The sequence below is a fragment of the Falco biarmicus genome, chromosome 4, assembly GCF_023638135.1.
Source record: "Falco biarmicus isolate bFalBia1 chromosome 4, bFalBia1.pri, whole genome shotgun sequence".
In the NCBI taxonomy this organism is placed as follows: Eukaryota; Metazoa; Chordata; class Aves; order Falconiformes; family Falconidae; genus Falco; species Falco biarmicus.
In genome coordinates this window covers 91,840,629-91,857,420 of record NC_079291.1, presented here as the reverse complement: position 1 = coordinate 91,857,420, position 16,792 = coordinate 91,840,629, and the positions used below count along the sequence as shown (strand labels likewise).

General features: G+C 37.6%; 1 protein-coding gene across 4 annotated transcripts in view; it reads left to right on the top strand.

The window, feature by feature from the left end:
* The window catches only part of CNTN6 (contactin 6), a 149,559-nt gene that overhangs the window by 43,319 nt on the left and 89,448 nt on the right, over positions 1–16,792 (top strand). For all 4 annotated transcript variants that reach the window (XR_008821757.1, XM_056338262.1, XM_056338261.1 and 1 more), the window contains exon 3: positions 14,522–14,648. Coding sequence is in view for 3 of the 4 variants with exons in the window: in XM_056338262.1 (XP_056194237.1) it covers positions 14,522–14,648 (127 nt within the window). In the remaining variant the exon portion in view is untranslated. The remainder of the gene's footprint in view (positions 1–14,521; positions 14,649–16,792) is intronic.

Here is a 16,792-nt window from a genome sequence, read left to right as displayed (position 1 = left end):
CAGGGACAGATAGCTGCAGATCAAAAGTTTTGAAGATTTGAATTTAATTTCTTCACAAATTAAATATCTAGGTCCTTAATTTTTTAAAAATGTAAGTGTGTTTTACTTTACAAGATTGACCTGGAAGGTAAGCATCTGAAAATTGTATGGATAAGAATGAGATCCTGTGAACCAAATTGAGCCTGATTCACCTTTCATGCCTTAAAGTAAGTTGGTTTTACAGTTTTGGCTAAAAACCTAAACCACACCGTTTGAAAACTCAACTGAAATTCACATATATATTTTAAGGAGACCTAATTTGAATCAAGATTTTATGTCACAGTCTGATATGTGTAAAATACTGCACTGTGCATATACGTAACTAATTTACAGGGAGAAGTTGAGAAAAGAGCACTTCTGTCAGCCAAAAGCTGGACATTTACTGCAAGTCAAAATAATAAACCAACAATATGTATACTGCACTGACATTTTACTAAAATGTCCATATAGTCTTCAAGATAATAGATACGTGAAAATGCTAGCATGCAGAAAATAAATGCGTTAAAACAAGATGTGTTGTAAATTCAGTCGGATACAATTATTGAGGAGAGGAAACATGTAATACCCTACTTTCTCTCCTTTAAAACTCTGAACTCTAAACCTACCTAAATTAGACCAGAATCTATCATTGATTATGTCATTCCCCAGAAATATGGCCTTCAGACTGTTTGTCATAACTCTACTGGTGATACTACACAGCAGACACATTAAGTATCACTCAAGATGATACAATTTTCCAACTACTACAAGTCAAGCAAATATGTTCTCAGCCTTCTGGGACAACCTTGCCTGTAGATGGATGACACCAGGCTGTGATGCATGGACTGAAACAAAGCAGTCCCTCATAGGGCTTTATGGTGCCTTCCCACTGGTTTTGATCATGGCCCCAACCCTTATGGGAAGGACATGTACTGAAATACCTAAACCCCACTGAAATCAGGGGATCAAAAGCCTGAATTCAAGTGTTAACACCTGGACTTTTGACATTACAACCCGGAATTTCCCACCGACTACCTCTTCTTATTTTTTTTATTTATAATATCATCTGTGTCATCTGTGTCATTTAGTGCCTTTTGGATTTTGGCTTTGCATTTTATTTTATTTGGGCTTTGCATTTATTACATTTTACTGCTTACATTATCCGCATAATTGAAATACTCTTTGCCCCAGCACACGTTCGCTGCGATGAGAAGTAGCTCCCGCACTGAGCGTAATTCTTCCTTTGGCACATTATGGCATCAGTCCACTTCCCCTTTCAAATCTGCTTCAGTTCAAATTTCACCACTGGCATAGATGAGATGACTAATCCAATTTCCCTCTATGCAGAGTCCTCTTGCCATTCTTTCTGTACTTCTACTTTTCCCCTGAATAGTCATCATTTAATGCCCCGTTATCTTAGATGGCACTCATTTATTGGTTTATTAAGCAGTAATTTAGCAGCCTGTTATCAATTCCTACTGTAGCCAGGAAAAATATGCAATCCAAGTATGCAAGATTCCTGAGAATTACAGCATTTTTGTGATTTTTGGATTAGAGAAAAATTACTGAAAAGTAATACATATGAAATGTTTTCCCTGCATTTCATTATTGTCTGTACACTAAAGCTCCCATCAGGCTACTCAGAATGTAGATTTCCTGATCTCTATTTCTGTTTCCAGCCGAAGCAGAGAAATTGTACAAAATCTCAGAGAGCTCAGTTGACAGGGAGAAGCATGAGGAGGTTCTAAGCCTGGACTCAGTTCTGCCTGCACTCATACTGTCCTTTCTGCAAGGTCTCCAGGTGGGGAGAAGGCATAAGGCTTAAATTAATTTTTATGAGCTTGTTAAAAAACAAGGAGTTTAAGTGAAATAATGGGCAAGGGTGGAAACGAAAGTGTGCCCTAAGCATTAATACAGTAGCATAGAGGGATCAGTGTAAATCCCAGCTAGAAGAATGATTTCACAAAATGATTTTGAAGGTAACCTTGGCAAAGACTTGATTTGAAATTACAGCTTTTAAGATCTGGATGAAAACAGAAATCTTTTTTTGTTAATAAATCATTCCTGTTACTAAAAATTGGCAGATTACAACAAATAATGAAAGGAGAGATAAAAGGAAGCAGCTAAGAGGGTGATGAGATACCAGACAGCTAAAGTGGCACTGGTAGTTGAGCAGGTACCAGAGAGGTGAGCATTTTCCTATCTGCTTTTGAAAAGCATTTCTGGTTCTGGTTTCCCTCTGGAAACATATGCACAAGAGACGCAAAAGGACAAATCATACAAAATCTCCCCAAGTGGGAGATCATCCCACGCTCCGCCAGCTCTTCTCTGGAGCGAGCGCCCCAAGGAGAATTAACAGGGACACCCGAAGAAAACTGTGTTTTGGACGACTGCTGTTTGTAGCAGCACAGCGTTAAAATGTCAAACATCAACATCAGAAGGGGAAAGGGACTGCCTTACAGGTATAATGGTAGGTCTCTCCACTTTTCCAATGTTCCCCAAGTTTTTCAGCCTGCTGACACAGCCAGCATCGTTCCCACTTTGCATACACCGGGCTCCGAGCCCTGCCATGGCCGGGTTAGCCCTGCCTGCCGAACCCTTACCGTGCTGCCTCTGCTCAGAAGCAGAATCTCAGTGCAGTCAGCCTGCTTTTATTTTTTTTTTTTTCTTTTCTTCTTCTTCTCCTTTCAGATGGGTTTTGTTTTGCTATTTATGCTGTCATTTTTTTGAGAATAGATCGGATAAAGGTCATTTTTTACTTGAATGGAAAAGAACAGTAATTTGACAGTGAGACAATCCCAGCTTGCTGCATATCAGAAATGTTGGTATTAGCTTCTTTAAAACAGACTAGAGACAAAATTGTCCTAGCAACTCAATTGCTAGCAGTTATTTTCCAAAAAAATTAGCATTTACAAAGTTATGTTTGTGGCTTCTGCTAAATTTTAGGATACCATTACTGAAAACACTTTCACTTCATTTGTGTTTGCTCAGAAAAAGATCATCATGAAGATATTAAATAGTCACAAAAGATGATGGCTTCAAATAGTGTCTTTTGGCTGATCTATAATCATTTGCTTTGGCAATTTTATTCAAGAACATTAGCACTGATTGCTTATGCTGTGTTCCTAATTATTTCTGAAATATTGTGCTGTTGCCCATGCTGAAATGCATAACGAGCAAAGCTGTAGGTTAGTTCGAAATGCAATGTTCTAACTGGTTTTTAATCAATGAGTGATAATGATAGCTTGTGTTTTGACTTTCCCTGTTTAATTGCCAGTAATAAAGCAGATCTTAGTTGATGATATTTAACAGAGTTCAGTTTCATTTATCTCTGTTTATTCTACTTATTTTAAAAGTGCCTGGGAGCTTTCCATGCTTGACACAATAAAAAGATATACAATACTAATTATATTTTGGTTGCCTAATATTTTCTGCAATGGAGGATTATGATGGACTTTCACGGGGAGTTACTGCACCTCACTGTCTTTGGTAGGTTTCTGAAATGCAGTAGGTGTCTAATGGTAAAGCCATGTTCCATGAAATCCCAGCCAGATTTTTCTGAGATACAGACTGTTTAAATCACTGTTTCCCTTCTGCTGCTTATGATAGCCATGATTTTTTTTGCCAGGGTGCCAAAATAATAATTAAACATAAATATTCTAAGGGTGAGTCAGATCTGCAGGTGATGCTGCACAAGAAAGTACATCTCATCAAAACAGCCACCCTGGCTCAGGCTAAAGGTGCATCCAACTGATTACATGACAGTCAGCCAAAAGTAGACACCTAAAGACGACCAGAAGAACAGGGACGGTATATTGCTTGAATCCTATATTGCATAGTCCTCTACTTCTACCCTACATGCAGTGTCCAAAGCAGAGTTGAATTGGGATGATTTGTCTGGTCGGGCAGGTAGACACAACCAAGCAAAATCCCCTGGGACTAGAGAAGTGTACGCAGTTCTCTATTTGCATGGCAATACAAAGGGCTAATAGGGAAAGTGAAGAGCAGTTTCTGCTTGACCTTTGAGTTCCTTCACTGGTCAACAGTCAATTTTGCAATAGACTGTACCTGATTTTTGGCAAAGACCGACCATTTTTTTGGTTGAAGTTTAAGTTCCAAACTTATTGTCAATCTACTAAATGGATGCCAATACTGTGATGACAAGCCTATGTAAATCAGTCCATCAATACAATAAATATTTCAATAATAAGCTGATAGAGTAATCTATTTTAAATTAGGGTTTGCCTTCGGTTTAAAATGTTATAAATATCTCTTGTGTTCCTCCTTCAATTATGTGTAAGAATATAAAGACATCTATAATCTTGCCTGGATCATTGCTTACGAAGATTTATTTTCCAAGATTTTATTTCCAAGTTATCAATCATCTGAAAGCAAGAAGTAGGTGGCAGCCTGAAATTTCTGTATTAGATCTTCTTATGTCCTAAGGCGTTTTGCCATGGTAGTTATTTGGACTATTTTCTCCTTACAATTTTCTATTATCTTCATGATCTGCGCTATTTCTACAAGTTATTCCAGAATATAAATCTTTCTAACTACATGCAACTAGATGATCTTTAAGGTTCCTTCCAACCAAACCATTCCATGATTCTATGATTTCTAATGTCAGGTTCTTACAGCTAGTTTAACTCGCTTTATTCATGCCTGTTACTTAAGCCCTAGTGGGGAAAGCAAGCATCTATGAATAAGCCATTTCATTCCAGTTATTCAAAGTAAATAACCAAAATTTAAATAACATGTACACAGAGTTTGAACATCCACCTGCAATTTAAGTACCCTATAATGGTGATTGTATCTAGCTTTCTACAAGGTCTGGGACTCATAACACTGTAAAAACCAAAATACTACTTCACATTACAACATGTTTCCTGTTGAAACATAAATGGGAATTACAAAGTGTGCCCTCTGGAGACAAAAAAAGAATCGTTGTTTGCTTTAGTATCTTCAAACTCTTTGCAAACTAGCCTTTTTTGTAATTTCTTTTTTCTTCAAGTGTGACTGGATCTATGGTACTAAGTATCTGCCTGAAAACAATGCAGCTGTCATCAACATCCAGTAGCTATTTCACACTGAACTGGCACAGTTTTCAAACACCAAGTGTTTAGTGTACCAATTATAATTTATGACATAGTATACAGTCAATATAAATAGAAAAGAGATGTTCTTAGCATATCTCTTCCCTCTTTCCCTACAGGGCATGGGTGCACACACGTGTGTAATTGCTGGTAAGGATGTATATGCTCTATACATTTGTATACACACATAAGTATAGGCCAAATACATGTTACACAGCACAGTATTTCACACACAGAGAAGACTTAAAAGAAAAAAAAAAAAAAAAAAAAAAGAGTTGCTTATATTTTGCTCAGTAGGTCTTGATCCATTGCCCATTGAAGTTTATGAAAGGTTTTCACTGACTTCAAAGCACTTTGGCTCACAGTCTCTGCATAGAAAAAGAAAAAAAAAGATGAAGCACAAAACTGTATCTACTACCGGCTATAAAAACGCTAGCTGAATTTAGCATTCATCAGGCCACTGCATTTTTTCTATAGTGAAATTAGTCACAGTGGGGAAATAATAAAATAAAAAAGTGTCCTAGTAAATTCAGTTGTATTTGATTGGTATTTTTCCAACAGATTCCCCAAGTCTTTCTGCCATGGGGCTGGAAGAGGGGTGCCATGAAAGACTGTAAAGATTTGTGTAAACAAAGTTGAAGATTAAAAGGCTTGGTTGTCCCAGATACTGCAGGCTAGCCAAGAACAGGGGGGTGGAAGAATAAGGCATTTCAGTCTAACTCCTTGAAACCATGCAGATGGTTTATCCTAACATATAAAAAGGGAGAAAAGAGAGACAGAGCTATTCCTTCCCCTAGGCTTGTTCAGGATCTAGAGGAAAGAGGCGATGGAGCAATTCCCTTTTTTCTCCCACCATCTCCAGAGTCACTGGATGGGAGCATAGGGCTGCAAAGCAAGATGCTTAATGAAAAGACTGAAGAGGGTCTGAAATGGAGCTTAAAGGCTGGAAGAAATTTTCACAAATACCTTCCCCCCCTTCCCCCCCATTTTGAGTATAAGCAGAACTGTTGCTCGCCATATTGTCACACGCTTATTGAAGTTAGTGTTTCACCCTCTCCCTGTCTCTACAGAGCATCTATCAATAGTGCAATGGAGTTTTGGGGTCATCACACCAAAATCCAGAGCTGATCAACACCAGCAGTGGCAAAAATTATCTAAGCTTTATTAATAACCATCCTCCTTAGACCATAAAACACAGTTATACTTTGCACAAAAAAAAAGTTACAGAAAAACAAGTGCTGGATTTATTTAACTGGCAGGATATTAAATGATATAGCTGTTATCTTTTCCTGTATTGTAAATTATTGAATTAAGCCCTCAGTCAGTTTGGCAACAGTGCCAAATGAATATTACAACAGTACAATGCAGCAAACAGTATCTGTCATCGAATCTAGGTCTCACTTATAACTGAAATTACAGTGAACAAAATGCTTGTGCAGTAGATTGGAAAAGGTTCATTATTATTTATTCATCTTGCCTAGTAACACACAAAAATAATGAAATTTCATTGAGAAGAGTGCACGTCAGGATTACTATACATCATAAAGACACATCCCTCTAACTTCATTGTGGGTATTTGTCTCCGTAATTAGATGTCTGTTCCACAATAGTTCTGTATCTGAAGGACATGACCAAGTTCATGACATAAAACAAATCACCTGCACAAATGAAAAGGCTTCCTTTATCTTGTCTACATCATGCACAATAGCACAAAAGTCTTCAGAAAAATCTTTCTGTAAAGCCACTGTAGTCATCCACAGTTAGTAATTCTAGCAGTTACTTTTTTAAAATTAAAATATTACATTATTAATACAGCTCACACATTGGTGTATTTATAGCCCCTGTACCTATTCAGACTACTGTACCTTTGCACGTATCGCCACAATTTGTTGATAAATCTGTGTTCATCTGTAGCCAAAAGTGTAAATTAGTGAAGCTCCATTGAATGCCATCCAGAATGCATCAATTATGAGCAATTTTCCTGCACTGCAGCTTGAACTTCTGGTCTAGAATCTTTAGGGGATATTTTTGTTTGGTATTGAATGCAGTTAGTATGATGTAAATCTGAAGTTAGAGTTTCATTGCTATACTCAGTATGATATGATGCGAAACATCACATTTTGGCATTTAGAGATCTATCATTAATTATTTTGGAATTAGAATGTGTGTATCTGTTAGATCAAAATGCAGATGGGTAATAAATTCACTGATACCCAATTACATTCACAAAAAGTTAGCTCAGAGTGCTGAAGCAATATGGGTTATTATAACAGAACTGTTAAAAAAATGTTAGAAGCACCAGATTTTGACAAAACCTTTTGTCAATATATATATTTAATTGAAAAAGGCTCATAATTCAAGGATATGATTGGTTTTGCATAATAAGTCTTAAATTATTACCTGTGATATATTAAACCGTAATTTTATATGCTAGATTCTGGCAATCCTGACAGCTGGTTATATTAGTAATTAAAGTCATATTTTATGCTTTTATTGTTTGTTTTCACACCCAAGTATTTAAAAAAAATGTGCAGTTAGTATACTACCTGAGTGCATTCCTCGCTGCATTAGCCTGAGATCACCCTACCTACACCACCATACAGGTTATGTTTAAATATTAGGAAGAAAACTGGAATAGTCAAATAATTTTTCAAGGAATAAAATTCAGGGGAAACAGAATTGTTTTCCTTGAAGACAGTTAACATTTCTGCACCATTCTCCAGGGCTGGAGGAGCCCTAACTATTCCGGTCTTGAAAGTTACATCTCCAAACTCAAATGCAGAGCATGGTTCTGTGGGGGAGGCGCAGGCAAAGCAAGGCAGCCCTGCTGCTGGGAAATCGCAGGTTCACAGCTATGCCTCCTGTCATCTGCTTACCCTCCCTGTTTTTCAAATCTGTGAGGAAGGGGTACCGCTAAGCTACTGTGTCCCAGATGAAAGGTATGCCTTGTGCTGTTGGCTGTCATTTTATAGACAGCTTCCTATATAAAATCTGGGCTCGAGCACCAAGCTTCCATTCATTACCAAGAGTTTCTCTGACTTCAGTAGGGCCAGGACTTCACCCTCCTCGACACCTAGCTTTCTGCCTACATCAGAGTTAGCTAAATGGCTTTCTCGTTTTGGTGCCTGATAACAGAGACGATGTGGAATTTCACCACTACTCCCAATTTGACTTTTTCAATAGAAGCTGCGGCTTGAAAGGAGCCCTGTGTCTCTGGAGCTCTGTACATCACTGTCTGAAGGGAGAAAACACATGAAAGTTGAAGGCCCCTTGGGAAAATCCTACGGGTTTTAGGTTGCTTCTGCCTGCTCAAACCTATAACATCTCTTCTAATCTCCCTTTCTCTGCACATGTCTCCTGCTTCACTCTCTGATTAAAAACTGAATGTCATTGAAAGGGAGAGGAGGGAAGCCCGCCTCCCACTGTCTGTAGTACCGACAATGTTTTTTTTTTTCTTTTTACAGAATGCTTTCGTGGCCCTTTTCTGCTTCTTCTCTTTCCATCCTCTCTTTCAGCATTAATATCTGATTCCTTGAACTGACGTGTTACTTTATGCTTTCCTCTTAGCAAACAGTATCTCATCCACTACCTCTCGTATTGCATTTGTCATGCTCCTTTTAAAGTCCTTGAGCTACCTGGTCCATGCTTTTGATGAGGAAAATAATCATTCCGTTCTGCTTCTGATGAGATTCAATCAAAAGCCCCAATGTTATTTGCAGGGAAAGACTCCATGACGTTTAAAAATCTGTGGGCCCTATAAACTCCCCCCTCTTCCAATTAAAACTCAGCAATGTCTTCAGCTGTGAAAAAAATTACAGATTTTGAGAGATTTTGAGACCATTTGGATTTTCTTTTTCTACCCGTGCTGTCATTACAAGCAGGAAGTCTCTAACTCACCTGTCCCATCCTTTTTGCTAGAACTGACAGGTGTTTTACTATCAAGCTGATTTAAAAGAGGCCTCTTAATCAGGTGTCAGCTTTGGCCCATAAAGTCATATTAATGTTTTGGATCAGATATGAGGCTCTATCTAAGGCACATTAAGAAAGATTCATTAGAAAGTCACTACCCCTGGAATTTGCAGCCTTCCTGGAACTTAATAGCCTGGATAAATTCCTCCTTATCTGGTTTGCTTATGTGAATTATAGCAGTTTTGCATTTAGAAGCTTTTTAGAGAACAGGTTTTACCGTTGTTCTGGCCTCTTTATTCTTGCCATCTTCAGTAAGGGTACACTGATATGCTCCATATGCACCTGCCTGTGCAGCAGCACGACCCCTCCATGCCTACTGTGTGCCTCCAAGTGAGGAAAGAACATCCCTAGTCCATCACAATTATTTGCGATTCTTCAGTGTAAGACCTTTAGCTACTTGTTCTACAGTGGACAGCACAAAGGGCTTCTCACCTCTCAGCAGTTCCACAAAACAGTGTGGCAACAGAAATAATCACAGAAGCTGCAAATACTGCAGACTTTAGATCTCTCAGACCAACAGAACTGTACAGTTTTGGTCTTGAGCAATGAGTCCTTTTGAGTTTGTGTACTTGGAGCTGGTTCACACAGGCAAACCTAAAGCCTTATGTGGTCTTTCTCTGCAAACTTGATGTTTCTAGAAGACTTTCAGTTTCACCAAATAGCATTTATCTGATATTACCAATCAATTCTGGGTGATAGTAATTACAACTCTTCTTTGCAAAAAAAATCATAGTAGGAAAGTGATTTTTTTTTTTTTAAAAAAAGGCAGTTGGTTTGCAATGTTGGTCTACTAAGTTATCTATACATATGCTACAGACTGGGTCTTGGCCAGCCTAAATTGCTCCCAGGCTGTACAGCTTGGCCAGGCTAAATTGCTCCCAGGCTGTATTGCCTAGCATTTCCAGTTGAGCAGAAACCTCATAACGAGCTAAACATGAAAGCAGCCAGAGTCAGACAACAGGGGAGAACAGGGAGCAGGGTTTGGCTGGGAATTAAGTTGATTAAATGTGGGCTCCAGATATGTGTTTCGTTTTCCTTGTCTGCGTGAGACAGTGGATAAGCATTTAAATATTTATTGTGACTAACCAAAAACTCTGACTACAGTTGACATGAATATCATAGCCCAATATAACTAACTGTTGCCCATAAAGCAGTGAGAGGAAAGCACTGTGATCTTCTCTGCTGATACATAATTATGAAAAAATAGGCTTCCTCCTCTTCCATTGGCACTGTGTTAATCTCTGTATTGGCTGAAGACAATATCATATAATGAATAAAGGAATGTTGATTCATTTTCATACTTTAGATTTGAATTCAGACTAGCATAATTATGGTCTTTATGGAGATCAAACTGATTTGGTATCATAAAGAAATACATTTTAACTTCTTATAAAACATTTCATAACGAGAGTTTATATTTGCTTTCAAGCACCACACTGAGGATTTTGCACACAAGCTTTATGTATAAAAATGATACATTTAATCAAATATTCATATTCCAATAGATTAAATAAAATCTGAATTATTTAAATCTTGACAGAAGTAAACAGTCCTACAAAGAGTCATTTGTCATGTATCTCTGCAGAAATCATGGTGACTGTAATCTAGAGAATGGGGGAGAAACATATGGCCATTCTCTATATGAAACGCAGAAGGATGCACCAGGAAATTAGAAATGACCAGCCTGACCTTTTCTATAAATAAGAGATGGACTCACAGTACACCATTGGCTCTGAAAGTGCACATCATTTCTCACAAATTTGGTATTATTCTCTGTTGCAGATCAGGCAGCAGGAAAAGGATATTAAAGAGAAAACAAAACGATAGCATGAAGCCACCTTCACTTAAATTCACAGAAAATATTTTTGCAATAGGGACTGTGACATGTCTACTGCAAGGGAGCTGTCAGGGTCCATGTAAACTGCTGTGTCCTTATTCAACACAGCGAGAGTCTGCTGAATTAAAGGCACTGAAAGGGGACATAAGAAATAAGACGTTCAAAAGTCTGCAAATAATGAGTATAAATTCCATTTAGAACTCATCATGGGAATTTAATTCCAGATATACCAAAATATCTGCATTTTTATCAGCTAAACCCAGGATTTTTATGTACGTCGAGTAGCTCACCGCTGTTAATTTCAGGCCCACCCACCCACAATGATTTAAAAAATGGAACAATGATCCCTAAGTCATTCTGGTGCTTTAGAAAAGCTTTTCACTGGTAGCTCTGGGAAAGTAATGAGAATTACTAACAGGCTAAGGAAATTAAACCAGAAGGGAAGAATTTTCCTGCCACCACCACCCCCCCCAAGTCAAAGGATCAATTGCAGAAACAGTGAAAAAAGAAGTCTAAAAATTTGTCAAAGGATTAAAAATGGAAAAGTAGCAGGAAAAGAAAGAAAGATTATTTAACTGTATCCAGCCACCAACTCTGAGAGCCACTCCGCCTAGCCCCATGTGCTTTGCTGAACAAATTGTCTTCTCCCCTACTACCCATAACAAGAAAGACTACCGTGAGAAATAGAAACAGTTCTGCTTTACTATACAATAATTTGAAAGTATGAAATAAAGGGAAAATAATTGGGGGTCTTAGGTCAATATTGGGAGATGCGTAATCTTTCTGATCAGAAAGCTGGAACTGTAAGAGATGAGTTACTTATTTTTCCTACAGCATCTTGCTCTATGACTAAAGACCTCTGGAAGAACCAAAATAGAAAGAAAAAAAAAAAATCACGAATTTAAGCTCTAGACAGAGGTAAGGCCTGAAATGCATGCTCAGCTTTAGTTATTTGAGTAAACTCACCAAAAGCAAATGGCAAAGCCCTATCATGTCTTGAATGTAGTCGAGCAACAGCTTTTTTCATTGGGTTTGCTTCCTATTTTCTAAGATTTTCACCTGTGTCCTACCTATAGTTAGGGACCAGTCATGAAACATTTGGAGTCTGCCCTAAGTTCACATACAGTCTGAAAAGTTTAACAGAATGAAAAAGTTATGGAAATTGATACTTTTTATGTGATTTACTGCATTTTATGGTCTGTTATGTCACTTATAACGTCACATATAATGTTCAGCCAAGTTTAATATTTTGTCTTCAAACCACTAGCTCATCTCAGCTGTTTTACTGGCCTGACTTACTTTATATCCTAAACTGAGAGGATGCAATTTTTCTTTCTAGCATGCCCACGCTATCTCCTTTATAACACAAGATATTCTTAAAATGAGATGTATCTACCCAAACAGCTATTGTGTTATAAAACAAATCAATCTTTTTTGACTGCTACTTTGAATTTTATTCCAATTCTCTTCAAGGCTATTTCTCACTGGTACTGCTCATGAAAACACCCTCACAGCTGGGCTAGCTTTCTGAGTTTACAAAGGACATACAGTCTAAATTGGGCTAATAGACACATATGAATGGGCATCTCGATTAAGATATGTAGAAAACACTGTGATTATCAGAGGCAATCCTTAAAAGGGCTTCTGATCAAAAAAGCTTAAGTATAAAACACTTTCATTTGTTCATCACTCTCTAGAGTTTTGCCAGATGTTCTTTGCTTTAGATCACCAAAATAGAAAAGTCTGAATACATTCATCAATGAAAAACAATTCTACTCCTAGAAAGATGGCGTTGTTAACTTTTTTGGTTTAGTGAAAAAGATTTCAGATATGAAATAAAGATTTTAAAAATCAATGATATTTTAAAGAATTAAATATTATATTCTAATTACTTCAGATAAAAATGATTCATACAATTCCAGGATCAGAAAAACAGCAAGTGTTACATGAAAGCTGACAACAATGCTGATCTGGCTTTTTGAAAATTTAGAGGAAACAGATTGTAGTGGTTGAAAAGTACAAAGGGACATGAATATGCATACAGCTGGTAGCAGATATAGATGATCTGATTTTTGACCTGCAGAAGGTGCTTAGGTTGAGAGGCTGCCAGCAGGTGGAGTGACCTGGCTAGGGTAAAGCTTGGAGAACTGAGTTAAAGTATCTTTGGGGATGCAGGAGGAGACTGCTGGTGTCAGCAGAGCAAGACCTATTTGAAGCAGCTGAGAAAATCCTCATGGGGTTACAGAGCTCTAGAGCAAGAGGATTGCACTTGGCAGCCTGGGGACTGAAGTGATGACACAAGGTGTGGTGACGCAGTGGCCTTTGGGAAGTAGATTGTACCTTCCCTCTCCTGTCACCAACAAGCAGATAAAATAGGTGAATACAATCAGACATGATTACTGTCAACATTTATATTGCTTCCAGAATAAAACAACAAAGAAAATAGGTTTTTGGGTTAATACCTCTTCTTCCCAGCTATGCAACTGCACTGCAAACTTTCTAGGTTTCCTGGACTCATGTAAGACTTCTAAGACCTGGAGGATGGTCCAGTTGCTAAGCTTTATTCAAGGATCTGGGATTATTTATTTGTTCTGTCACTAGTATTCGGTTATAGCTGTGAAAAAATAATTTCCATCAAACTTTTCCTTGCAGGAACATCTGAGATTTGGAGGGAAAAAATGGGTCAGACCCCAGCCCACATCTGTTGTCTCCTTGTGTTTACATGCTGTAGTTAGATTTAGTGGGTCACCAGAAAGATACAGGTTCTAGTGAAAATGATGAGTAATTCAACTTTATTTCATGCTCCTTCTGTTCCCAAATGGCCCAGATGAGGGGGGTGACTGGACCACAACAAAAATATCCAAACCAAACCCTGACACCAGGCCAGCTAAAGTACACAAAAGTAATATATCAAAGGATGTGAAAGGTTAAAGGAGAAGGAAATGACCGACTGCCTTAGACTCTTACGTGTGTGACCTTCTGGACCCCAACACCAGAAAAAGAGACCAAATGGCAGAGGAAAGGAAAGCCCAGGACCACTGCCCCACCACAACATACCTTATGATCTAGAAGCCATTTGCTGGTCTGCCGGAGGTCCTTCCTCTCCCACGGTAGGCACTCTCATGGACTGTCGCGACATGTCTGTGTTGGCAGAGCTTGGCTGCAGTCACCGAGCTGCCGGACTTTCAAAAGGTGACGTGAGGCTGACACATCCACTTCACCTGGTGAGCAGGGAGGTAAAAGCACCAAACACAGAAAGCCACAACTTCATCCTTCCCTGCTTCCACTTGTGAGCTAAAGAAGTGTGAGGTAGATGGGGGAGATTTAATAGATGGCCGTATAACTTCCACAGGAAATATGCAAAGAAGCTAGTCTTCACCGTCACTTGCAAAATAAATCATCAACACCTGGGATATGCGATTTTATTATCAATCAGCCTTGAAATATTTCTTCTATAATAGCCAAATGTCTGGAGGTGGATCCTCCGCGGAATATAATAGCAGACCTTAACTTTTGACCAAAAACAAAGGACACCAAAGGACACGTTTATGTGTAAGGACACACTAAAGATGTCTGATCTTAAATTATTGTTTTTCTTTCACAGGGAAAGAAACCCTTCATGGTCCTATTTTTATCCAAGAGCCATATGATATCACTTATTCCACGGGATCAGCAAATCCAGAAATCTTACTGAACTGCACAGCTAAAGGATATCCACTCCCATACTACAGGTGAAGTCAACTTCGGAAAAGTATTGTCGCACTGTAAATCTTTTAACTGCATTTTTATCAGTTAAACATACCTCAAAACATGTCAAGCACTCACAAGGAGAGTATACATAGATACAGTAAATTTGAGGAATGAAGGAAATATTTTTGCAAGTCTACTGTTAAGACAATTAAAGCAGGAAAAGAAAACACCTCACTGAAAATTGTCCCCCAAATATTTTAAAACATACAAAATTACTTCTGAATCCAGAGAACAGCTCTGAAAATGGAAATGCTGTGCATCTGTACTTGATAAAACTTTCCATACATCAATAAACTCTTGGAGCTTGGAAAGCAAAAGAGCAACATCTTTGCCTATTTCTAATTCTAACATTTCATGTATGTATTTATAGTGTTTATTTAGAGAAACAGCAAGGCACAGCTCTCATATCTAGCTTACAACACTCTGCAGACTTACTTAATAAAACCTTGGTACATAGGATTGTTTGTTTATTCAATAACTATGGACTCATTTAAAACATAGCTTGTTGCACCAAGTATCTAGAAACCTGCGTCTAATAAGAGGAAAAGCTGAAAATCTGGAAAAAAAATGAGTGTGCTTTCTTCAGAAAAAATAGGAAAAATAATGGTCTGGGAAAAGCAAAATATAAAAGTAATAATGAAAAAGGGAATAATTTATGCAAAGACATGAAAAAAATTGTGTTCTATCAACTACTTAGTATTAATTCAATAGCTTTTAATTGTTCACACAACAGTTTCCTCTGTTAAGTACCTCTACTAGTTATCAACTTGGCTTTTGTACTTCATGTATTAATTTGTTTCTAAATGTTGTGCTAGTAAAGGAATACTTTATCTTTTTTTCCCAGTGTTACTTCTCTTCCTATGAGCAGAAATCCTCACCCATTTCCTATCCCATTCGTCATTCCTGTTTTCAACATGAACACCTACTGGTTCATGTCATGAATTTCAAATCTTTCCAGTTCATCCATCCATCTCCTTCATATCCATTTATACAGGCAGCTTCCCCAGAGATCCATAACAATTACTGACTCCTGTATTCCAACCATGGACTCCACACATGCACAAATAGTAAAGACAGTGGGTTTTGTTAGGCAGGAGAGCTATGAAGTCTCCTCCCATCATATATCTAATATTAGCAATATATCTTTCACTTTTTTCCTACCCGTCTGTTACTTAGTTCATTATTTTATTTGCACTATAAGCACATTTTGCAAAGTCTCAGTTACTCCTGTAAGATGAGATCAACATCTGCAGATGGATCCTGAACTAGGTCAATAAGAAGTTATCAGACTATCACTGCTGCTATTATAGCCTGGGACCTTTTCACCATGACTTGAAAGGAATGGGGAGTCTTCAGCACTCTTCTGTGACTTCACTAAAACTAATGCCAGTTTTGTCAGATAAAGATTGAGCCCAAATATTTAAAGTTCCAACAATTTTTGATAAATCAAGCACAGCATGAAATCATATCCTTTGTTGAATGATGGAAAATAACAGTAAGGTTCTTCTTTGGTTCAGAAATACAGAACCACTACAACAGGAATAAAGTTACATATAAGCTAATTTTCTATTTAGCATCTCTTGCATAAATATGCATGCTGACTAATACCTTTTCTTTAAGGAAAAAATGCTTAGCATTTCCTAAAATCTTTATTATGTACTATATTAGCCTTACAGACTTACTGAATATAGTAGTTAACTTTTTGCAACTTGATTTCAATATTCCGTGTATCCAACAACCACAATGCAAGAACTATATAGAATTGAAGCAGGCATAAAGGCTAAGTAACAAAAAATGAGAGACACTGATTTCCTGTTGGATGCTTTTGGAAGTAAAGGCAACATTGCTCTGATTACAATTGAAACAAAAATATGGATAGAAGGAAAATCAGCACGTGTTTTAAGAAATCTATATAAATTCCCTGATAAATAGTCTTATCTATTATGCCTTTTTCTAGAAAGTCAAAATTGTTCATAGTATCAGGTCATTATTATTATTTCAACTGTTTCTTTGTGTGATGTTGGAAGTAAATAAACATAATCTTTCAAATTATAATTTTTTTACACTTAAGCTTTTCTGTTATAGTTGATTGAAGGACCATGAACAATTAACTTACGTAATGAGT